This window comes from Syngnathoides biaculeatus, chromosome 16 (assembly GCF_019802595.1).
Source record: "Syngnathoides biaculeatus isolate LvHL_M chromosome 16, ASM1980259v1, whole genome shotgun sequence".
NCBI classification, from domain to species: domain Eukaryota; kingdom Metazoa; phylum Chordata; class Actinopteri; order Syngnathiformes; family Syngnathidae; genus Syngnathoides; species Syngnathoides biaculeatus.
In genome coordinates, this window is record NC_084655.1 from 2,500,026 (window position 1) to 2,524,781 (window position 24,756).

At 40.4% G+C, this 24,756-nt stretch overlaps 2 protein-coding genes and 1 long non-coding RNA gene across 12 annotated transcripts in view; 1 reads left to right on the top strand and 2 right to left on the bottom strand.

Annotated features, from left to right (window-relative positions):
- LOC133514501 (oxysterol-binding protein-related protein 6-like) overlaps positions 1 to 7,459 on the top strand; it is a 45,086-nt gene extending 37,627 nt beyond the window's left edge. For all 3 annotated transcript variants that reach the window (XM_061846247.1, XM_061846245.1, XM_061846248.1), the window contains 10 exons: positions 1,691 to 1,762; positions 2,026 to 2,240; positions 2,316 to 2,453; positions 2,530 to 2,593; positions 2,666 to 2,744; positions 3,327 to 3,471; positions 3,551 to 3,701; positions 3,785 to 3,911; positions 6,246 to 6,368; positions 6,521 to 7,459. In XM_061846247.1, coding sequence (XP_061702231.1) covers positions 1,691 to 1,762; positions 2,026 to 2,240; positions 2,316 to 2,453; positions 2,530 to 2,593; positions 2,666 to 2,744; positions 3,327 to 3,471; positions 3,551 to 3,701; positions 3,785 to 3,911; positions 6,246 to 6,368; positions 6,521 to 6,629 — 1,223 coding nt within the window. In that variant the 3' untranslated portion in view covers positions 6,630 to 7,459. The remainder of the gene's footprint in view (positions 1 to 1,690; positions 1,763 to 2,025; positions 2,241 to 2,315; positions 2,454 to 2,529; positions 2,594 to 2,665; positions 2,745 to 3,326; positions 3,472 to 3,550; positions 3,702 to 3,784; positions 3,912 to 6,245; positions 6,369 to 6,520) is intronic.
- On the bottom strand, positions 3,922 to 9,318 carry LOC133514502 (uncharacterized). The gene is made up of 3 exons (XR_009798810.1): positions 8,623 to 9,318; positions 8,154 to 8,250; positions 3,922 to 5,767 (listed from the first exon to the last, which is right to left on the bottom strand). It is a non-coding gene; the product is annotated as an uncharacterized LOC133514502 (long non-coding RNA).
- Positions 9,319 to 11,771: 2,453 nt separating this feature from the next.
- LOC133514969 (TANK-binding kinase 1-binding protein 1-like) overlaps positions 11,772 to 24,756 on the bottom strand; it is a 50,391-nt gene continuing 37,406 nt past the window's right edge. For 5 of the 8 annotated variants that reach the window (XM_061847128.1, XM_061847127.1, XM_061847129.1 and 2 more), the window contains 10 exons: positions 16,834 to 16,938; positions 16,601 to 16,751; positions 16,194 to 16,393; positions 14,372 to 14,436; positions 14,190 to 14,296; positions 13,646 to 13,830; positions 13,288 to 13,563; positions 13,128 to 13,208; positions 12,832 to 13,044; positions 11,772 to 12,130 (listed from right to left, as the gene is read on the bottom strand). In XM_061847128.1, the coding sequence (XP_061703112.1) occupies positions 12,002 to 12,130; positions 12,832 to 13,044; positions 13,128 to 13,208; positions 13,288 to 13,563; positions 13,646 to 13,830; positions 14,190 to 14,296; positions 14,372 to 14,436; positions 16,194 to 16,393; positions 16,601 to 16,751; positions 16,834 to 16,938 (1,512 nt within the window). In that variant the 3' untranslated portion in view covers positions 11,772 to 12,001. The remainder of the gene's footprint in view (positions 12,131 to 12,831; positions 13,045 to 13,127; positions 13,209 to 13,287; positions 13,564 to 13,645; positions 13,831 to 14,189; positions 14,297 to 14,371; positions 14,437 to 16,193; positions 16,394 to 16,600; positions 16,752 to 16,833; positions 16,939 to 24,756) is intronic. The other 3 variants (XM_061847130.1, XM_061847132.1, XM_061847133.1) reach the window with 3 other exon arrangements.

Sequence of the window (24,756 nt, forward strand, 5' to 3'; positions counted from 1 at the left end):
CTGCTCCATGAAGGGGAAAACGATTAAATATAACGTAATTTCTCGAATAATGCACACATTTTTCCCAAAATATTTTCAAAAAGAGAATAGAGCGCATTATATTTAGGTATGGATGAAAAATAAAAAAATACAATCACATTGTATAGTTGTATACAGGTACATAGAGCAGTTGATTTAAAAAAAAAAAAAAATAATAAAAAAATGAAAAAAATTGTACACATTTATATTTATTACAGTAATGTGCGCCCCCAACCTGAACTCTATGACCTCCTCGGTTAGCTTGCATTTTACGATCGTTAATGTAGCATGTTTGTTGCTGCTGCACCAAATATCAGAAACAACTGCCCGTGAGTTTGTTTTAACTGAAACCAAGACAAAAAATGTCAACTACATTGGCTAGTTGTGCAGCTGCTTTTAAAAGAAATGTCATCACTCATGCCAATGGCCGCCAACCCTGAATTAGCGCCGCTGTCAGAAACAACGATAGCTTGCCTCAATGGCTTCAGGTGGGTATAAAAACAATGTGAGCTCAAACTACGTAATACAAGCGTCATGGGCATATTTAAAAAAAAAAAAAAAAAAAAAAAAAAAACGCGAGTGCACACAATTGAAATGGTTGCTTTTTTTTTTTCCCCCCCAATGTTCCTATTACCCTCGTTTAAACGTAGTTTGAGCTCACATTGTTTTGATAGCCACCTGACCCCATAAGAAAGCCATGGCATCAGGTGGGCGTGAGGCTGCACTCCGGAATCAAACTCTTGGGATTCAAAAAATGTTTCCACACAAACGCCATGGATGGCACAGAGGATACACATGCTGTGGAAGCAAAATAGGATCACTGTTCATGAATTCAGGAGGCACCAGAACCTGACCAAGTCACCAAAGGTAGCTACGATGGCTATTTTTCAGATTGGAGATGAGCAAGATGTTGCTTTTGAAGTCTTGGCCAAGGATGTGTAATGTAGAGGATAAACTGCACTCTGCACAAATGTTTTATGCACAAATATTTAATGCAAAAAATGTTTAAGTCAAACAGTTTTAAATATTTATTTAAGGCTTTAATATGTGTTAACAGTATTAATAAAATGTTTCACCATCATTGACCATTTATTTTAGTTGGTTGAGAGATTCTGTTGATTCTGGATTCGGACAATTACAGGGACCAGGACAAGCTTGTCCTGTCCCAAGATTATATTACGGCTACATCAGCACATGCACAATAATTATTATTAATGATTGTTGTACAGACAGTTTTTTGAAAAACAATACAAGTACAAACCTAACAAAATATATATGCAGATAATTCCCAATATTTTGAGTATATGGGTTGCTGCAATTTTTTTTTTTTTTTTTTTTTAAAGGTCAAATTTGGAGGTGCGCATTATACTTCAGCACACATTGTACTCGAAAAATTACAGTAGTTAAATTATAGTGGTCTGCGGTTCCTAAATTCCTAAAGATTGGAGACTGAGCTCCTCATGAATGGGCATGTACTGAGGCAAAGACCAAACAAAACTGTTATCTGTAATAAAATCAAGGAATGTAATTAAGGAAAACTGCTTATTTATTGAAATCAACAGTTTTTTCACAAGTTTCGTCATCACTTCAGTAGACAATGAGAACAATCCCTCAAGAGAGAGCAGTCAGAAAATCCAGAACATTTTAATGAACATTTTTTTTTTTTCTTCAGCCAGTGTCGCCCTCAAATACCGAGCCAGCCTAAAGAGTGCGACTGACAAACCCACACCAGTGTCTGACACAGGTATCGTGTGCTGAGTCATCTTAAATTGCTGTTTCATATCGCTAAAGCAGGAAAAAAAACTCATTGCCATTAAATTGTCCGTTTACAACTATTTAAATTTAATAATTTTTTTTAGTTTTGCTTTCAAAAGCTTGGACTGCCCGTCACATGGCTTTGTGACTGTCACTTTGACACTGTGATAGTTCTACAGTATAGAGGCTAGAATGGGACTACTTTTGAGTAATTGTTTTGCAAATCTGAAGTCGTCTGTTACTGTGACCTAGGTCGGCGCACTCGTATCCCTGCCCCAGGAACAGACAACAGCCATATTGGCATCATGAACATCCTGTATAACAACATTGGCAAGGATCTTTCCAGGGTCTCTATGCCTGTTGCACTCAATGAACCTCTGTCTTTGCTGCAAAGATTGTCAGAAGAGCTGGAGTACTCTGAGCTGCTTGACATTGCTAATCATACTGATGATCCGTATGAGAGAATGGTGCGTATTGATCGCATAAATCTAAATCCAACACTTTTCTTTTTAATCAGTTGTCTTTAACCCCTGGGCTGGTAGGTATATATTGCGGCGTTCTCTATTTCTGGATATGCTTGGGCATCCTGGAGGTATCGATACAAACCCTTTAACCCTGTTCTTGGAGAAACATATGAGAGTCACAGAGAAGACAGAGGCTTTTGCTATATCAGCGAGCAGGTACCCTTCCTAGTGTAATTGAGGAGATTATAAAGCACTAATTGGTCTTAGAAACTACGTAATGCTCTGTTTTCAGGTTAGTCATCATCCACCCATCTCTGCCTGCCATGCAGAGTCTAAAAACTTCACCTTCTGGCAAGGTAATGAACTATGTGATCATTGCCAAATCATTTCTTGGCTGCAATGGTTTGTAATCTATTTGTTTTCTCTAGATCAAAGATGGAAGAACAAGTTTTGGGGGAAGTCTGTTGAGATCCTCTCGAGTGGTCCTGTCAATGTTACCTTACCCAGGTGAGATGGTGTTTCTTGGACACGCGTGCTAAAAATCAGGAAAAGATCAGATTTCTTCACAGGGTCGTTTGATACACCCCCATGGTGTTGTAGTTCACTTTTTCTTATAAAATTATTTAAAATGCAAATGCAGTTATGTTGTGTAGTGATGTTTCAACCGTGGACAATCCAGTTCTATTTAACATGAATGACTGGAACAAACTAGATTTTTTTTGTTTTTCCTCTTTCTGTTAAAGCTACATATAAATTTGGTCAAGATTTGTGGTGGTGTCTGTCTACACACTAAGCAGAAGTGAAGGTGGCAGTTACTGACAGTGCAGTGAGCACACAAACAGGAGTGAGCTAGAGACTTAAGAGTGCGAGTGAGCATTGTGAATTTGAGAGACTGCCGTAGCTAAGGTGTGGAAAAAAATGAGCATCCAAAACATTAAAAATTCGGATACATTTTAAAGTTAATAGACCAGAGCCAGTGTGCAGACTAGACGAGCCACTTGGAAAATGAAAGGAGCCGAAATACCCATCACTGATGTTGTGAATGGTCAGTCACTTCCAAGTGTATTTAACCAAACCAATTACATATAGGTATGGTGATCACTATGAGTGGAACAAGGCAGTAACTTGCATTCACAATGTGCTGAGTCAGCAACGCTGGTTGGAGCACTATGGGGAGGTGATCATCAGAAACAAAGAGAGTGATGTCTGCACCTGCAAGATAACGTTTGTCAAGGTCAGAAAACAAATGGAAACCAGTAAACCTTTTTTTAAATCTACATTAACTGTTCTTATTTGTTCCTCTCTGTACAAAGTCTCGGTACTGGACCTCCGATAGCAGTAAAAATGGAGTTCAGGGTGTGGTTTTGGACCGTGGTGGAGAGGTTGTCCATCGTTTTGGAGGGTTCTGGCATGAGGGGATCTTCTGTGACACACTGCCGACTCCCAAGTGCATCTGGAAGCCAAGTAATGTCTAATCCACAACACACAAAAGGGGTTCCTCTTGTTGTCCTTTGCTCTGAAATGTTGATTTAAATTTGTTCTTTCAGATGTGCAGCCTGATGATCACTTCCAGTACTATGGATTCTCACGCTATGCCAGGGAGCTAAATGAACTTAAACCTGAACTGAAAGCTGTCCTTCCCCCAACAGACACACGTTTTAGACCAGACCAGAGGTGAAGTACTTAATGCCTAAAGCAGACTACGGGGTTCTAGCCCTGATATACGCCCGATTTGCCATCGCAGATTTCCAAGATTGACCCTAACATATTTTGTTGAGAACAACAAAACGTCATGTAATGTTACTTAATCCTCAGCCAATGATTTGGCCATACGATACCCAAAATAACCTTGACCCGTAGGATTGTGTATTTTGATCGGCAGATTGCCTCCTGTGCTTCCTGTTGTCAGTACCAATACATGCGTACAAACGTTTACCAAAGCTTTGAAAGATTTGCACGTTTATATACAAATGTTAGTGCTAGCAGTAGCTTGCGAGGCTACATAACGTTTTTGTTCCCGTCTTGTTAACCGTATTTTACGTGAACATAGCTCAAACAATCCTTTAATGTACAGCTCAAAACATCCTCTCATGAGAGCCTGATGATACCACACGTTTCCCCCAAAAACATTCCTGATGCTATCCATTGTTTGACAACTGGTTGTTACCATTGTAATGGTTGTATCCAGTTGCTGTGAAAGGTGACGCGTTTTCTGGTCATGTCTACCAAACAGTGTGTGATTTGACAAGATACAGTAAAGCAGAGGAATCCTAAAAGACAGGATACGGCAGTATCTGAACACACCTCATATTACCAGTGTCTGACCGAGATAGATTTTAATGCAGTCGTCGGACTTCGGAATCATGAAAGACCAAATTTATCTTGAAGTCTGATCCAGGCATTGTTTAATTCACACCTTCCATGTGAATGTGCTTAAGGACCATACTTTTTTTTTTTTTTAACACTGGAACCAGATCCTGTAGTCCAGGGGTGTCAAACTCATTTTTTCCATGGGCCAGTTTGTAGATATGGTTTCCCTCAGAGGGCTGTTGTGACTGTAAAATCATAAAACTGTTTAATCACCTCATCATATTTACATATGAAATTTATGAACTAGTTTTGAAATCAGAAATCAAGGGTAATGGGTTTTTCAACTATTCGTGTTTGGTAACACAAACATTCTTGCAATATCCCAGTTATTTATGATCTCTGAAATTTAGTACAGATTTCAGCAGGAACCATTCAAGTTGACACGTATTTTGTCTTCGTGGGCCACATAAAATGATGTGGTGGGCCGGATCTTGCCCCCGGGCTTGAGTTTGATACCTGTGCTGTAGTCAAAGACAAAGTATCATTCAAGATGAAAAAAAAGGGCTGGTGTTGCTTGTGTGCCACTGAAGCTAATTTAGAACCAACTACTGACTGCGACTGATACAGAGACTCACAAAACCATTACAAAGGGTTTAGTGAATGCATGTGAAAGAAATTGAGATTCTGTACCTCCAAAAAGCTTAAGGTTATGGAAAACCGTATTAAGGGTTACATTACATATGGTATGACCATGTTAAAACCTGTATGTATTGCAAAAGAACTAACCATGTCTGTCATATCATGTTACATTAAAGAACCGTGTCTCTCGCCTCCTGCAACAACTTCCATTACCCTTAAATTAACCTGTTATAAAAGTTGACCAAACTTGACGTTAGGTATGTCTTTAATACCCCCCTCGCTTGTAATAACCCCCCCAGTTGTTTGGTGTGTAAAATGGTGCTAAGCATTCCAAAAATTCCAACAATCCGGAAGGCAATGAATCTGTAAAGGCTGAGTTACTGATTTGTGATTGGACAAAAAAACCTGGGGCTGTGACTATAACGAGATCGATGAACTTGTCTAATGGAACGCAAGAGATGGTTCGTGTACAGTTCTGTACTTTAATGTAATTTATTTCAAAAACAAACAATGGTACACTTTTCCTTGTGTATTGTTACATACTTGGCCATGAAAGCTGATTCTGGAATCCTGATTTTCACCTGTAAACCGGAAAAAGTTGTCAGATCATGTGTCAAGTCATTCTCAGTACAAAGTCATTCCAGTCTTCAGTGTTAGCTAAGTAAGTCAGAAGTCCTAAAATTCATGACTTGTGTGACATGGGTCCCCTATTTCCTGTACTTAGTTTTTCAATCATTTTCTGTGCATGATTTTTTTAAAAGAAAATAAAAACTCAAATTGGAATAAAAATCATGTCACATGATGCAGTTCTGCTTTTCCTACACAGTAAAGATCAGAATGTGCATGACAAGATTCCAAACTCTGCAAGTTTTTTTAGTCACTGCTCCAACTGTTGGATATGATTTCGAAATGCCCCATTTGTCCCCCATGGAGTAGTAAACACTAGCAACAGAAAAATATAATAGGTGTAATATTTTCTCCCTTGGCCCATGATTCTAAGTACGGGTATTTGTATTAAAATGGAAGTATAATTTTGTCATGTCTCAATCTTTCTGTAAGGCTCTTAGAGGAGGGAAAGGTAGCGGAGGCAGATAAAAAGAAAGATGAGGTGGAGGAGAAACAGAGGGAGAGGAGGAAGGAGATGGCCAAGCAAAGGAAGGAGCACATCCCAAGATTCTTCAGGTGAGAAGATAATTTTGATCCAGCAAACTGTGACTTGGCACTTTTCACTTCAGGGGGAAAAAAGCAACGATAGTCTATGGTCTTTCCTCTATACAGTGCCGTTAATGTTCGAATTGTGTGCTTGCTAACTTGTAGTAATTCTGTTTTTTCAGAAAAGAAATCAATGAGATTGGTCGAGAGGTGTGGCTATATAATGGAAACTACTGGAATCTCCGTAAAGACCCAGGGTTTGCTCATACTGAGAGTCTAGACCTGTGGTAGAACGAAGATTTGGCTTAGTTCTCAGCTTTATGAAATTGATGTTTCACAACTCTGTAAAAACAGCTTTACACCCACTTAAAGTATCCATTAATAATACTCAAGAACGCTACTACTGTCAGGATGGAGAGGCTGCGGAAGTTTGAAAGCATTAACAATTTTTTTTTTTTTTAAAGACATAAGGGATGAATTGCCATCTGTAGAACAAATGAAGACATTTTTAATGAAGTCTGTTTAAACTCCATCTTGCCCACATCCTTAAATAATCCTTAGAACACTGAAATTTCTTTGATTCCAAAGTTTGTTTCATAACATTTTTGTATTTTAAGTCAAGCAAAAAAGTTTACAGTTTAAGTTTAAATAAATGTTTGAATTAAAAAGTATAGCCAATATTATTTACCGGTATCAATCGGAATCAAATGATTTAGCAGCATTTTCTGTTCTGTCAAGTCCTAAATACTAAAATTGTATTTACCGATATTTTATTTTCAGGTTAAGTGTGTGGGACATTTTACACATGCACATGGACTGTCTTATTTTTCTTCCAGTGGGTCTTACTGGATTTGTTATATACTTGTTGCACATTTTATTTTAACATTGTCACAAAGGTCCCTTATAAAACATGCACTATCCCTTGCTGTTCTCACTCTCTTCAAAGATTAATATCCAAATTGATGATTTGAAATGTGAGAATATAATTTCTTAGACCTTATGACTTTCACTTGATGTATATGCCAAAGAATTACATTTCAGTCATAGCTTGTAAAGAAAATACTGTTAAATTCACTCATTTTCTGACTCTGAACTTGCAATAAAATCTTTGAGCGATTTTATTTCTTGATTTTAATTAAATGGATCTCTTATCATTTCAAGGTCCACAATTGATTCATTTTTCTGTTTTTTTAGATGATCTCATCTGTTTCAACAAGTTAAATTTTCTAGTTTGGGGCTTTTTAAAGGCTTGGGATCTTAATTGATAAGGTGGCATTTGTATTATATATATATATATATATATATATATATATATTTTTTTTTTTGGTTATGGGTTGCTTCTGTTATGTATGCTGGTGGTGAATGATACTGTGAATTTGCGGGATCATAAGAGCAGATATTCATATATGGAAGCGACAAGAATACGCTTCCATATTGCTATCCTTGTACTGCAAAGCAGAGTATTTGCAGCTCTTTAGAAGAATGAAAAGAAAGTGGTGTGTATGGGGGGGAGGGAGATATATTTGCCCCAAATGTTTCCAACTAAATTTAAGTTCCTTGTAAGCTGTGCAACTGAAGCATGGACCTTCAGAGACCTTGCACGCATATTGGTTAAGTTAAGGGTAGTTGAAGTTGTTGCAGGAGGCGAGGGACACTTCAGCAAATTACTCAAGTAGACTACGAATATAATTTGAAAAATGTAACACATTTCACAAAGGAACAATTGATTAGATTTTCTGTAACGACTGCTGTCGTTCAAAGCATTACTACAAATAATTCTCGGACGGATCAGAATGTGCCGTCTCTATTTCCCACCTTTTGCGCTGCTTACACCACCAGACCACCAGGAAATCATCTTTAGCACGTCTGCTTGGGTCGATCTTTCCTGCCACTTTCAGTCCCACTGACATCCCTATATACATTGTAAAATATATGTTATGAAAATTACATAAATTATTCACTTCAATGTCTATACAAAAAAAAAAGTGGAGAGCCTGTGATTCATGCGCAAAGTTGTGGAAGTCACACTCGATAGCCAAGTGGTAACCGTATTGCCTGCTGCGTCATTTGCAGATGTCACAGTTGCCATTGAGAACATGCTATGGGAAACGAACAACGGAGATTTTCCCCACGCCCCTTCTGACACTGAAGCTTTTTTCGAAGAAGAGAGAGAACATCTCACAATCGAGTGAAATGACTGGGCAATATTACCCCATCGTTATTTAGATATGTTGATCACTTCTAACAGACTCCCTGACAGTATGTGTGACTGTGTGTAGCCTACTCAGCCGTGAGTGATGACACCGGTGCAATGAGCCACCACAACGCGGCCGCAAGCGCTGTCGTCTCTCACTGAAAGGATTACGTGTCATTTGGGGCCAACGAAGCTCTCATCCTTTGCACCAGTGCAATCCATTTTTCACGACGAACTGCATCTTTTGGAAAAGTGTGAAGAGCAAATCCATCCTCTCAAGTGTTCTAGCAATATCCAGCAATACAAGACTGCATTTTGGCTAATGCAGGAAAAAAAACAGCAACTTTCGCGCCGATAAAACCAGTCTAAACACACAAAACCGCCAGTGTGGGCTTCTTGGAAAAAATGTCACTTCCTGCTTTTTCTCCAAAACGAATGCCTTGATAGGATTTCAATGGTGGGAGAAACAAAAGTCCTTATACGACAACATCCTGATGTCTGGCGAAAAAACTGATGGGTCCATTCTGGCTACCTTTTTTTCATTAAATAAATATTAAAATGTGTCAGTAGCCCTTAAAGCAAAGCAGACCCCCCCTTTTATGTGCTGGTGAGGAGGGTGTTGATGTTGTCCTCAAGTAAATAGAAAATCTCCCTCTCCAAGTATCATTAAAGCCCAAATGTCATCCCTATCAACATTCTAAAATAGATATTATGAAAAATACACATTATTCACTTCATCTATACGAAAAAAAAAATGTGAGCGGAGATCGCGCCATCCATTCGCAAAGTTGCAGAAGTGTCATTCTACGGTATCCAAGTGGTCGCCATATTGGCTGCGTCCTCCATCTGTGACATCACCTGGACATTCGCCAATGAAAACACACGGTGCACCCTACCTATGGGAGACAAATACGCCCCTTCTGACACGGAAGCTCTTTTCGAAAAGGAGAACACCACACAACCGAGTGAAGTTACCGGGGCAATATTACACTATTGTTTCGAGCCATATTTTGGTGACATGCGATCACGGCCAAACCGCATCCCCTGCCCGATCCATTTCCACGGCAGAGATGAGCCATCGCAGCTCATTGCAGCCGGCCGTGTGGCTTATGACGCAGCCGAGCGGTGCTGCTCTAGGGGGTTGTTCATAAGACGCCGCAGTACGCAATGAACAACACAGTTGAGCTGGGGTGCTTTACTGTGCGCACGCGGCTGAGTGAGGCATTCTCGGCTGAGTTCTTCAGAGCCGCCCCAGTCCGCAAAGCCTGACGTGCAGCCTTCGCAGAAGCCGGCGTGGCTGATTTTCGGCGCCATGGTGGCATATAATGGAGCCGAGCAGAGCTGCTTTTAGGGGGATGTTCATAGCCGCCACAATACTTGTCAGGTTCACCAATCAGACATTCATTAAACAGGACAAAAAAGGAAGCAAAGACACCAGTTCAAGTCTTGCAAGGAGAGAGGAGAGGAACTGTCTCGTACAATTCACCACTGCACTCTCTGATTATCCTCTCCTCAGCACCATTATTTATTTAGTTTTAAGATGCCCCTTAGTTACATGGATGTTACAAAAAGGAGACGACAAGCAAAACAGTTTGAAACAAGGTGTACATGTTTGTTCATGTGCGTGTGCATGTGTGGAAGATTGCTGAATACGTGTGTGGTCATCATTTCTTTAACAGGCAGCAGTTCTCTAACAGTTTTGATGATCAGACGTTTTTGTTCTTGCTATCTCCTCCTAGGATGCTGCCATGTTATCTAGAGCGGAGCAAAGCATTTCTTTATTGGAAGCAGATGTATGATAATTATGATCACAATTATTCCTACAGTACTTGACATCGTCGAGCCGGGGCTCATTACTGCACGCACGCGGCTGAGTGAGGCATTCTTGGCAGGGTTCTTCAGATTCGCCGCCGTCCGCGCAGCAGCCCGACGCCGTCCGACGCGCACATCAACATATTTCGTACGCGGATCTTTTGTTATGTTATGAGAGATCGATTACGTGGTCCTCCTCAAACTATGATTTTTTTTTTTTTTTTTTTTAGTAGCTGTATACACACCTACGTATTATTTGGAACCCACGAAGCTCTCGTCCTCTGCACCTGTGCAATCAATTTTTCACAACGAACCGGGTCTCTTGCAAACTTATGAAGGCTAAATCCATTCTCCCAAGTGTTCCAGCAATGCAAGGGTTTTGGCTAACACGGAGGAACAACGAGCAACCTTCCCGGAGGTAAAACTAATGGAAACAAACGAGTCCACTTGGGGGCGCCGCTGTCCTTTACATCACTTCCTGCTTCTTCTCGAAAGCAAATCCCTCGAGAGGATTTTCATGGCAGGAGTTGCAAAAAGCTGTGTATGTCAAAATCATGTTTTGTGGTGAAAAACCGCATTGGCCTATGTTGGCTGACGTTTTTTCATTAATAACATACTAAAAATCTTCCATTTCATGACAGTAGCCTTTAAATATTGAATTCTACTTATGAAACTCAATTTATCAAAAGGTACAATAATAAGTTCATACTTTGTAGATTTTGTTTATTGTGGGGTTTCCTAGAACGCTTACTGTAATGTTTTTGTCTTGGAAAATCTTCAGTATTAAGATAGTGGCTGGTATACACAAGCACAGGGTGGAGAGGTAGTTTGAGACCCCTGGCAGTCACTTTGAGTCACTACTATTTCAATCATGAATGGATCCGGAGCAACTGGACATGCACAGTATCATGACACTACAGTATTCTTTGGTCTCTAGCGTCATAAAATGCAATGCTAATGAAAAAAAATCATTTAAGTATTAGCACATATTTATTCATTGTTGTGACAAAGTATATAACGGCACACTTGAAGTTTATTATGATAGCATCGGTCAATAATTCAATCATGCATTTCTCTATAATTCGCTAAATAATAACCTTAAAGACATGAAGGCAATGATTTGGGTTTTTGTAGACTTAACTAAATACAGCACAAAGACAAGTTGGTCATGTTCAAACTCAAATCCAAACATAAAGGCTTACATTCAGAACAGTAGCAGTGTGTTCAGTAATATAGTCCCACAAATACCACGATAAAATGTTCTTTAGATCTCCCCCAAAAAAAGGTAAATTTAGTTTTAACCAAGGCACTTCTATTAACACCAAAAAGTGGAAATTACTTTTGTTGCTGTTGCTTTTTCCCCCCCTTCAACTAGATATTGATCATCAAGCCTCTGATAGTTTTGGTGGCATACACTAAAAAATAATGTATATGGATGACCTTAGTGAAAAAAACTCAATCAAAAGATTTATAATCAGAAAATAAAAGCAACAAACAAGCCTGTACAGAATTTAGTTGCTGGTTTGCTTTTTGAGATTTGACAAAAAGATAAAAGCCCTGTTCAAAATTTGTAAACTCATGACTATGCACTATTGCTGTACGTCTGTAAACTTGCCAAACAAAAAGGTCTAATTGGAAATGGTGGTTATTAGGAGAGTCAGATCTTGCTGTTCTCCAAGTGGGAGTCAATGTGTCTAATGAGGGCATCATCTGGGTAACCACTTGGGAAGGTCAGGTGACACAGAGGACAGCTTCGCACAGCACTATCATCCGACTCCATCAATAACTGCAGGTAGAGAAAGATGTCAACTTCAAAAATATTGAATCTCAATGAAAAATAAAATTAGATCAAAGTTCAATTAAAATGGGAACATAAACTTGATGAATGACATAACCAATTTTACAGCTTCATTAAATTGTGAGATTTTGGAAGTGTTAGCAGTTCCTTTTTATAAGTTTTTTTACTCACACCAAAAATGTTCAGGTGAACTTCATGACAGCAGTTCACTATTTCTTATAGTTGATTTAAATAAAATTTAACTGAAATTTGTTTTAAGTATCTACTCAGGTTCAGCTGGAAAGCGTTGGCCTCACAGTTCTGAGGTTCCGGGTTCAATCCCGCACCTGCCTGTGTGGAGTTTGCATGTTCTCCCCGTGCCTGCGTGGGTTTCCTCCCACATCCCAAAAACATGTAACATTAATTGGACACTCTAAATTGCCCCTAGGTGTGTTTGTGAGTGCGGCTGTTTTTCTCTATGTGGCCTGCGATTGGCTGGCAACCAGTCCAGGGTGTAGCCTGTTCTCCTGCCTGTTGACGGCTGAGATAGGGTGCAGCACGCCCCGTGACACTTGTGAGGATAGGCAGCTGGATATCTCTACTCAATCAAAATCTGGGAATTATCTATTTCCTGGGGCCTTCCTACTACTAGAGACATCTGCTGTTTCAGAGAGAGAGAGTGCAAGGGAGAGATACTGGCTTATACTCACATTGATGGAGGGCCATGACTGAGCATGTTCAGTGCTCATGTAGGTAGGCAGATGGCAGGAGAGTGTGGTGGAACCCTCAGGGGCTGAGAGAGATGGAATTTGGCCAAGTTCCCTCTGAGATAAGAACAAGGGGTGGAGTGTCTTTTCCTCAAGTGATAAGGATCCAAGTGTTTGAGAAGGACTGATGGCGACCGAGAGATAAGTTCCAACATCCTGCAAAGATCAACGCTGTTAAGTTTTGCATGCTTTAAAAAAAACTATTGGGAGGCGGCAAGCTTCACTTTCAGTGGCTTCACCTCTTCATCATCTGATGAGTGCTGGGGAGTCACCAGTGGAGTAGGCTCTGGTCGATCATCCAAGTGACAGAGATTTTGTGCCTAGACAAGATGGGCATTACAGAAGAACATTAACAATGAACATTATGAATCAAGTACAGGTTGACTGCTTCCGCTGCACCTCAGTAGTCAAAGGAAAGCCAAGATCCAGCGCCTGATGACAAGGACTACTGCTCAGACTACTGGCTCCATTTCTCTCTGATCTTACTCTCCGTTCCCCACCAGGTCCGTGAGCTGATGCGGGTCTGACTAGTCCTACCAACGGAGTCTGGAGATGGGATTTGGATTGTTCACAATCGTGCATCTCCCCATAGAGGGACCTGGGTTTGGGAAGGGTGGATACTGGATGTCTCGTGAGGTGAGGTAGGATTCTCTTGATAGCTGATGGGTCAGAAACCTAGGACGGACCATTTTAAACACTCAAAAAGTGAAACTACTTTATGTTCCATCAAATCCAGCAATACTAGGTACTAATTTACCTCAGAGTAACTGCGGCGACCCTGGAACTTTGCTCGAAGATTGCTGCTGGTTTGCTGATGGGAGTAGGAGGCAGGGCCATAATGCAGGGGAAGTTGGGGGGATGGCAACAGCCTCTCAGGGGAGAGGGAAAAACACTGGGGTGGGGTGGAGGAGAGACAAAGAGGTGCAGAGGAAGGATGACAAACTGGAAAGTGGGAGAATACACACAGGCAATTAAAACAATGCTTTAAAATATGGTGGTCAAGAAAAGTAAATAAAATACACCAACTACCTGTGGGGTTCTATGGTTAAAAAAAGATTAACCTTAGATTGCTGACTAGCTCAAACTGACTAAAGCATTCTACATTATGTAAAAACCCATTCTTTCATGATCATTCCTGAAATATTAAATGGAAAATGGGAAATGGTTGAAAGGCTTAAGAATATACTCATTCATATGAGTACTGATTATTTTTTTATTTCTGCCTATCTAAACCCTTTTTCAGGCATCTGGTTTTAGATATAACTGAACATCAACTGTACTTTGCAGTGGTAGGCACCTACTGGGTTCCTGTGGGATTTGACGCAGAAGGTTGGTTTGTTTCACCGTCAATTTCCGGATATGACCCAACTCTTCTGTGAGCATGGTGTAGGCCAATGCAAGATTAACTCTGAAATGGAACAAGATGCTGACCCAAAATAATACCTATGCATTCCAATAGTCAAGTGTCAAATCCAGAACTTACTGTTCATCCCCGGCTTTTTTGATCCATTCAACATCACAGTGTTCACAGTGTGGGGCCAACTCCTGCTTCAGAGAGATAAAAATATTTGATTCTTCATTACTCTGTATGTACAGTAGTGTTCAAAATGACAGAAGTCCAATGTGACAAACCAGATTAATCCAACTTTAACTCCCTCATACTCTGTCAGTGGTTTTCAAAACTTTTTAGGTGTCCCCCTCTTTTTGGAGAACCACCCCCACTTGAAATTTTCTTCAACGTCGGGTGATAGCGCTAAAAATTACAGGGGGGCGGTGTTGAAAAGTTGTTGAATTGAAACAATCCGCTCCGCCCCCTGTTATGTTGCACCCCTCCCCAGTTTGAAAACCACTGCTGTCTATGGATTCTATTCCATTGTGGCAAATGGCGTTACTTCATTTTTTTTTCTTTGCCTTCCTTTTAAATTATCGTTGTCTCAAGAAAAGGTGGTGAAATGACATGAGAACCAAGACTACATAAAAAGACAAGCTCTTGGCACAAAAGCCTGATTTTCAGATTTATACACACAGATTTACTTTCCTCAGAGCCATACATGCATACAAATACAAAAGCAGCACCCATACTCTGCCTAACCATCACTATAGATTGTATCCCAGTGCTTGCTGATGTACTGAGCTAGCATGCAATTAAATTTTCTCCAGTCCAAAAAGGTGCTCAATCAGGAATGAACAGAGGCTACAGTCTCTCCAAATGTGATGGGCCCCCAGAACACAGAAATCACAGAAAGCCTCTGATTCTGTTCCAATTAATCAAATCCTCTTTTGAGAGGGCACAGCAGCTCTGACATCTGCAACAGTATATATACTCTGCACATTTAAATGTAAAAAAAGAAATGACAGCCACAATTATTTGTACATCTTGTTTTTAATATGGAAGACAACAGTTGGGCCTGGAGTAGTACTCTGTGCTATGCTCTCAAACTTGATTCAACAAGACAGTTGCAAAAAGTAAATAAAAATATTAGTTGGCGACTCAGCCTTGTACTTTGATCGATTATATAGCCTATATATTATGGACACCCTGAACGACGTCAAACCCTATAGGCGTTTGATGGTCCACATACAATAAATTGTACTGACTGTACTTATGTCCACTCATGAAAACTATTGCCAAACTCTGCACACCCTGTGCGATAGTTCAGTCAGGTTTGGCTGCATTGCTCTGTGTGTGGCAGCCTTTTTAAAATCTCTACACCTTTTTCTTCTTCTTTTCTTCAGCTTGTCCCGTTAGGGGTCGCCACAGCGTGTCATCTTAGATGAACATATATTTGTTTTGCACAGTTTTACGCCGGATGCTCTTCCTGATGCAACCCTTCTGGATTCAGCCAGGGAGAGAAGCTTACAGGACCTGGTATTCCCAGGCGGTCTCCCATCCAAGTACTAACCAGGGCCAAACCCGCTTAGCTTCCGAGATCGGGCATTCTCAGGGTAGCATGGACGTAAGCTTTTAACACTCTATACCTGAGCACCCAATAAACAGAATTCCTGATATGTGTATTAGAATTCTAGAACACAAGCAACAAGAAGAAGAAGGAAAATGACACAGATTGATAGCTATTGAATCCATTTTCATTTTGGGCCATTTACTTTTTCGTCTTATACCCGCAACTGCTGTCATATGAATATTTATTTCATTTGTAAATTATACATAATTCTCTGTATTACAATCTTTTTTTTATTCTCATTGCTTTTAATATCCCTCCTCAGAGTAGATTTTACGAAAATCCCTGACCAGTTCTAAAAGTTTGATGCAACCTATCTTCATCCTCGCTTCATGCTGAGCCTACCTCTTTGTGTCTCTGCACCTCTTGGACCTGGGCTACTTCATTCTGCAGTCTCTGAAGCTCACCTCTCAGCTCCTTCTCTCTCTGACATGCTCCCTTCACCTGATGCAGTGCTCCCTCCAACTCAGCCTCGAGACGCTGCAGCTTTACGTCTGAGAGAGCATCCAGACTGCGGGAGCTCTGCAGCATTGGCAAGTGACCGTCTATTAACATCACACAGACAAAAGGATAAGTATGGATTACACAATTTATTAAATGTTTAGCACATACAGTTTATATTGCTCAGAAACATTGGCCTCCAATCCAACCCACGTCACTCATGGTACTATAGACACTATGTACCTAACATCAATTCTGCATGGAATATTGAGAGCTTATTGAGTCGCTGGATGCTCTTGCTCCCAACTTACCTCTGGGCACAACCAGGCTGGCATGCGCTTGAGCTTGATGTACATCTTTGTTCTGGAGTTTAGTATTGAGTTTTTGAAAGGAAGTTTCTCTTTGTCTGAGAGCTGACTCCAGACTGCAGATTCGCTCCAGATGCTGCTCTGCTAGAGTGGTCTAAAATATAAAATAGAGTACGTTGAAGCAGTACCCAGACTGAGAAGAGCCACAAAAAACTACACATTATGCATTTGTCAACCATCTTGTCAAGATCTCTCTGGACATTGCTTTTCTCCAAGTGAATCTTCTTATAGGCTTGAATTATGTCCTCTAACTGTTCTTCTCTCACCTTGCCCTTCTGGAGCTGAGAGAGAGAGAGAGAGAGAGAGAGAGAGAGAGAGAGAGAGAGAGAGAGAGAGAGAGAGAGAGAGAGAAGAGAGAGAGAGAGAGAGAGAGAGAGAGAGAGAGGAGAGAGAGAGAGAGAGGGAGATTTAGGATTCTCAAATCTTTGGGATCCAACAGGGAGATTTCATTTTTTTAGCATAAATATTCATGACCTGTTTAATAGGAATTTAAGGGTCAGAGAGAGTATCCTGTGACAAGACGAGTGATTGCGTGATTTCCAAAGACAAAAACATGGCAGTGTATGTTGCATAGATCTGGAAAAAGCAGGTACTATAAAAGAAATATATTTTTTTCTTTTTCAGCGGTAGTTTTTCACTTTCTTTTTTTTCCCCTCCTTCACAAGCTTCGCTAAGGGCGGAAATTTACCTCGCAGGGAGATATTTGAGATTCTCACAGCTCCCTTAACGCCAATTTATCTGTCATGGAGAATACCAACTCCCGCGCTGAATAGCTGCTGAAGAGAAAAAAGTCATATTTGTGGACTTTGACAGACGATTTACGTCTCAACAGAGATGCAGGTGTTTGTCCTCCTCTTAGATCAATGAACTCAAAAAATGCTGCGTTTACACAGCAGCAGGCCAAAGAGCTAAGATTAGATAATGCTGCGCTTAGATCAACATCAGCGGAATTACAATCCCTCAAATTGGATCATAAAATCGTGAAAAACACGCTGGACATTCAATTCTGAAACATGCGTGATAATCGAATTTTCTCAGGCATTTTTAAAAAGGACCCAAAAGATGTCGAGATGCAGATTAATAAGTTCATGATTTCCGTGCTGAAGATACATTTGACACGATTACCTTACACCAGGGTTAATGATTAGGATCTCAAGGTGACCGACCATGTCTCATTGCAAAGTTTGAACGCTTCCAACAAAAAAATATTGTGAATTCAAAAGGTCAAGGGCTGCAAAATCTTCAAAAAATCTGTTGATGATGGACCACTGCGAGAAAGGCAAATGAGTACGGCTGGTTGTCAACAAAGTATAAGTTGATGGTCAAGTGTTTCATTCTCCCAACCTCACACTGGCTCTTCTAGGTAAATATTTGTGATATGTTGTCATTATCAATCGTATTTTGTTTCATTCTTTGCATTTTTGCATGGACAAATAAAAGAACGAAATCATGAATTTGACTAGCAAAAATTCTCACACCTGTCTGCTTTCCTGCTCTGCTTGTTTCAACACACTAAAAAAAAGCAAAGCAAAGCAATTTTTTTATATAGCGCATTTCATATACGAGGTAACTCAATATGCTTACATGATTAAAGGCAATTGAAAACAAAGAGACAAAACATTTAAAATGGGATAAAAACAAAAATATTTCAATACTAAAAAAAATTAAAACTGGATACAGTGCAAGTAATATGATCAAAAAGTGGATATATTGTAATAAGCATGAGAAGAAAAAAGTTTTCAACCTGGATTTAAAAACATTCACATTTGGGGCTGATGTCACCTCTTTTGGCACCTCATTTCATTTGTGTGCAGCATAATAACTAAATGCTGCTTCATCATGTTTGCTTTGGACTCTGCGCACCACTATTTGACCGGAGTCAGTCGATCTCAGAGCTCTACTGGGTTTGTATTCCATAAGCATTTCTTTCATATATATTCAGGACCTAAACCATTTAGTGATTTATTAACCAGTAGCAGAACTTTAAAATCTATTCTAAAGCTGACTGGAAGCCAGTGCAAAGACTTTAGGATTGAAGTTATCTGCTCTGACTGCTTTGCTTTGGTTAGAACGCCAGCTGCAGCTGTTTAATACTCTTTTTGGGGACTCCAGTCAGAAGACCATTACAGTAGTCAAGTCTATTTGACATAAAAGCATGGATGAGCTTTTCCTGGTCTGCTTGACACATAGAAGACTTCAGTCTAGATATGTTTTTCAGATGGTAGAAGGCAGTTTTGATTGATTTGATATGGTTGTTGAGAGTCAGGTCGGAATCAATCAGAACACCAAGGTTTCGGACTTGGTCTTTGGTTTTTAAAGGTAGAGAGTCCAGGTGTTTACTAACAGTAATTCTCTTTTCTTTATTGCCAAAAACAATTGTCTCAGTTTTGTTGCGATTTAGTTGAAGAAAAGTTTGGCTCATCCAGTTATTTATCTGATTTAGACAGTGGCACAATACCTCAATTGAACTGTAGTCATCTGAAGACACTGCTAAATATAACTGTGTGTCATCTGCATAGGGATGGTTGTCAAAATTAGAATTGTGAAGACTTTGACCCAAGGGTAGCATATACAGGTTGAACAGGACAGGTCTAAGAACTGACCCTTAAGGGACCCATAGGTCATTCCCATTTGCTGAGACCGAGCACCTCCAATGGTCACAAAGTACCTCCTTTCCTCCAGGTAGGACCTAAATCATTGAAGAACCGTTCCATTTAGTCCTAACCACGTTTCCAACCTGTTTAGCAGTATATTGTGATCTACCGTATCAAAAGCTGTGCTGAGATCCAACAAGACCAAAATTGACACCTTTCTTGAATCAGTATTCAACCTTATATCAATTAGGACTTTGATAAGAGCAGATTCTGTACTGTGATGAGTTCGAAAACCTGATTGAAATTTGTCGAAAAAGACCATTTTAATTTAAGAAATTGCTGAGTTGATTAAAAATAATTTTCTCAAGAATTTTGACTGTGAACGGGAGATTTGAGATGGGTCTATAGCTTGCTAACATGGAATCGTCCGGTGTACTGTTTTGTAGAAGAGGCTTAACAGCAGCTACTTAGAGAGCTTTGGGGAACTCGCCAGACTGAAGTGAGCAATTAATTACTTGATGCAAATCAGGTAGCACTGGCTTTACAATAGTTTTGGAAAAAGTTAGATGGTATTGAGTGGAGACAGCTCATTGATGATTTCAACTGCTGAACAGTTTTCTCTACAATTTTTTGGTCAACTGTATTAAATTCTGACAAGTTAATAGAGTTTTCTCTGGGTGGCTTCAGATGATGGCCTGATGGATTGTATTTTTTCACTAAAATAATGGGCAACCTCATTGCATTTGTCAACTGTGAACCACAGCAAATAGAGCACAAGTATTGTTGAGATTCTAATTGATGATTTCAGAAAAGTGTTGCTGTCTAGGTCTAACTAACTCTTGGTTAAAATTACAGAGACACTGTCAGTAGAGGTCATAGTCAATTTGAGTTTAGTTTTTCTCCACTTGCGTTCTGCTTTCCAACACTCCGATTTAGATCTTTTGACCATCGTTGTGCTCCTCCACGGTGTTCTAGCTCGCCTCAGGATAGTCTTAGTTTTAACAGGAGCGACAGCATTCATGGCATTTGTGATTTTTGAGGTGAAATTTTCCAAAAGTTCATCAACTGTCTCAGCATTCACAGTCTACAGTCTCCATGAACTTAGTGGCAGTACTCTCATTTATGTACCTTTTCCTAATAGAGATAGAGGTTGTCTGAACTTTTAGAAGAATCTGTAATTCCAAAAAAATACACAAAAATGGTCAGAAATAGCCATATCCTGAATGTCAATCGATAGAATTTCAACATCCTTAGAGATGACCGAGTTTAAGATGTGACCTTGAGTGTGAGTTGGACTTATAATATGTTGAGAGAGGTCAAATGTGTCTAGTATTGCAGAAAGTTCTTTGGATGTTTTTTCTGTTATATTCAACATGAATGTTAAAGTCCCCTGTTATGACAAAATAGTTGTACTCAGTACAAATAACTGACAGCAGTTCAGAAAAATCCTCCATAAATTTTCCATTGTATCTTGGAGGTCTATAAATGATTAAAATGATAACCTTTGGGTCACCCTTAACTAAAAAAACACAGATATTCAAAAGGGCTAAAATCACCCAGTATAATTTCCTTGCAATAATGATTTGAAAATAACAGCAATACTACCACCTTTTTTCCCGGTACGACACTTGTTTATAAAATAAAAATCTGATGGTGTTGCCTAATTTAAAATGGTATTACAGCTACTTTCTGTTAACCACATTTCATTTAACAACAAAAAGTCCAGACCATAGGTTGTAATGATGTCATTGATCAACATTGATTTGTTACCCAGTGACCTGATATTAAAAAGAGCTAGTCTCACAGAGATGGCTGAACCATCAATAGAGTCACATTTTATCCTCACTAAGTTGGAAGTTCTACTTTTGTGGTGCCATATCTTTTTGACCAACTTTCTGTCCCTTGTAATTACAGGGATGAAAAATGTCTGATCTCCGTAGGGGTCTGAGTTATTCTGGAAAAGACCCGGTAAATATCAATCACACACAAGTCGCTCAAAATTCTTCTTGCATACAACAAACAACCACCACACACCATATTATACTCATCATTGTTTTTTGTTCTGTGGCTATCTCGAGCTACACCAGTTTTCATAATCAGAATTTCAATCACATTTAATGGCCAACTATTTGACACACAAGGAATTTTTCTCCGGCAGTCGGTTCCACCCTGGTATGACATTGATGTTGAGTACTGAGAAAAAGAACAAACAGGAACGAAGAACAATTAATTAAGAGGAACTATTCCTTATAAGAGCCACAGTTGTGCAAGGTGAGTCTTCTTGCATTTCCCGCAGTTGAGAGTGCGTCAACATAATTATGTTGGCTACAGTATTTAAAGAAATTATATATAATTGTCAATGTACAGTATACGCTCCTAATAAAGATGCACCAGCCCTTTTTCATGTCTCATTTTCATTCTTGCTTAACTTGTCAGCCAATTCTACAATTGTCATGGCAGGTGACTTCAAACTTATGTTAAATCCCCTTATAGAGCGCTCAAATCACAAAAATAGCAATCAACCACACATGCAGCCCTATCGGGGCGCACAAGCCAGTGCAATCTGTAGGCCGGTCCCAAACCCAGATAAATGGAAGGTGTTTAGGAAGGGCATCCGTCCTAAAACTTTACAAAACAAATATGAGCATTCGTCCAAAGAATCCCAGACCAGCTCAGTCGTGGCCTGTGTTAACAATGCTGTCAGGTTTACCAATTAGAAATTCATTAAACTGGATAAAAAGGAAGGAAAGACACCAGTTCAAGTATGACACCTCACGAGGAAAGATGAGAGGAACTGTCTCGTACAATTTACCACTGCACTCTCTAATTATCCTCTCCTCAGCATCTCAATTTATTTAGTTTCAAAACTCCCTTTATTTACATGGATGTTAAAAAAGGAGACGGGCGAGGAAACAAAGTGTACTTGTTTGTTTGTGTGAGTCTGCGTGTGTGGAAGATTGCTGAGTACATGTGTGGTCATCATTTCTTTAACAGACAACAGGTGGTCCTGGTTCTAACAGTTCTGATGATTAGATGTTTTTGTTCTTGTGCTATCTCCTGCTCGGGGGCTGCCACATTATTTGGAGCAGAGCAAAGCATTTCTTTATTGGAAGCAAATGTATGATAATTATATTCAGAATTATTCCTACAAATCCCAACCCCCGGCAAATGCAGGGCATCGATGGAAATTCAGCTACTGTGGGTCATGTCATGGTCCGGCCAGTCCAGCCCTGGCTGTGCGGGTTCCCGCGCGGCCGCGCTGATTGGGAGGTGCACACCTGCGCCTCATGCTGGCTGATTGGCCCCGGTGTATATAGGACCATGGGGACGACTGGTCCGGCACCAGATCATTGCAACTCATGCCCCGTTCCTCCACTCCCGTATCTCTGACCCGTGTGTACCGACCTCCGCCTGTTCTCCGACCGACCCCGTAACCCTGACTCCCATGACACTCCTGCCGTCCCTGATGGATCTCCCGTGTACCGACTCCTGCTTGCCCGCGGACCTACTCTCTACGCCCGACGTCCTGACTACCACTGCTGCACCTGACTGCCTGCCCGATCCCCGACCGTGGAACAATAAACCTGAATTACCTCTGCATCTCCCAACTCCTGCAAATGTGTCCTACCTCCGTATCGATGGGTCGTGACAGGTCAAAGACAAAGACGAGGAGGGAAGTGGCTCCGTCAACTGAAGAAGAGGAATGCACAGAGCCTACAACTAAGTGTAGGGATTTTGAATGTTGCGACTATTGCAGGAAAAGCCCAGGAGTTGGTTGACACAATAATTCGGAGAAAGGTTGATATATTGTCCATCCAAGAGAGCAGGTGAAAAGGTAATAAGGCAAGAGGTTTAGGAGCATGGTATAAATTATTTTACCATGGAGTAGATGGGAAAAAAATGGAGTAGGGGTTATTTCAAAAGAAGAGCTGGCTAGGAATGTCTTGGAGGTGAAAAGAGTATCAGATCAAGTGATGAGGCTGAAACTTGACATTGAGGGTGTTATGTAAAATGTGATTAGCGGCTATGCCCCACAGGTCGGATGTGAGCTAGAGTTGAAAGAGAAATTCTGGCAGGAACTAGATGAAGTAGTTCTGAGCATCCAAGACAGAGAGAAAGTTTTGATTGGTGCAGTTTGTAAAGGATATCTTGGTGAAGGAAACGGGCGATGAAGAAGTGATGGGTAATTACGAAATCCAGGAAAGGAACTTTGAGGGACAGATGGTGGTGGACTTTGCTAAAAGGATGGAAATAGCAGTAGTGGATACTTTTTTTTCCAGAAAAGGAAGGAACATAGGGTGACCTACAAGACCGGAGGTAAAAGCACCCAGGTGGATTACATTTTGGGCAGACAACGTAACCTGAAGGAGGTTACTGACTGTAAGGTCGTGGTACAAATCGAGGAGAGTGTGGCTCGACAGCATAGGATGGTGGTGTGGAGGATGACTCTGGTGGTGGGTAAGAAGATTAAGAAGACAAAGGTAGAGCAGAAAACCATGTGGTGGAAGCTGAGAAAAGAAAGAATATTGTGCGGCCTTTTGGAAAGAGGGGAGACAGGCTCTTGATGGACAGGAGGAGCCCCCGGAAGACTACACTACTACAGCCAGGATGATCAGAGAGACAGGCAGGAGAGTACTTGGTGTGTCTTTTGGTAGGAAAGTGGAGAAGGAGACTTTGTTGTGGAAGCCCAAAATACAGGAAGTCACAGAGGCATGTGACGACGTAAACCAGGTTGGACATGAAAGAAGGAGAAAAGGATCTCTACAGGTTGGCCGGACAGAGGGATCGAGATAGGAACGATGTGCAGCAGGTAAGGGTGATTAAAGATAGACATGGCAATGTGTTGACTGGTGCCAGTCGTGTGATGAATAAAAAAATACTCTGAGAAGTTGATGAACGAACAAAATGAGAGAGAGAGAAGGATGAGTAGAAGAGGCAAGTGTGATGGGCCAGGAAGTGGCAATGATTATAATATAATGATTAAAATAATCCTTGCGCCACAAAAATTAAAGCTTGGCAGAACGTGAACAATATAAGACACCGTTTGCCTATAGTTCATTATTGACAGTTTTACCTGCGGAAAGAGCAAAGTGAAGAGAAATGAATTCACAGCGCGGTGTCTTCCTTTTCAGGACACAATGTGCACTGAGGAGAGAACACTCATGCACTCTCTGTCTAGGACAGAGTGCCAATTGATCATCGAGTACTCAGTCACACCAATAACATTCGATCAACAACATTCCTTTCCACTTCTTTGGCATAACAGAAAATAATAAAGATCAGGAAAAAGAAAAAGGCACTTTGCAATACTTAAGCTTCACAGAAAAGATGAAAAGAAAAAAACACTAATTTCACTACACATGCGAAAGTCTGATGTGGCGGAGTAATATGTTAGAAGAATACAGGACATGTATGAGGGCAGCAGAACAGTGGTTAGGTCTGCCGTAGGTGTGACAGAAGAATTTAATTTGGAGGTGGGACTGCATCGGGGATGACCCCCTTCCT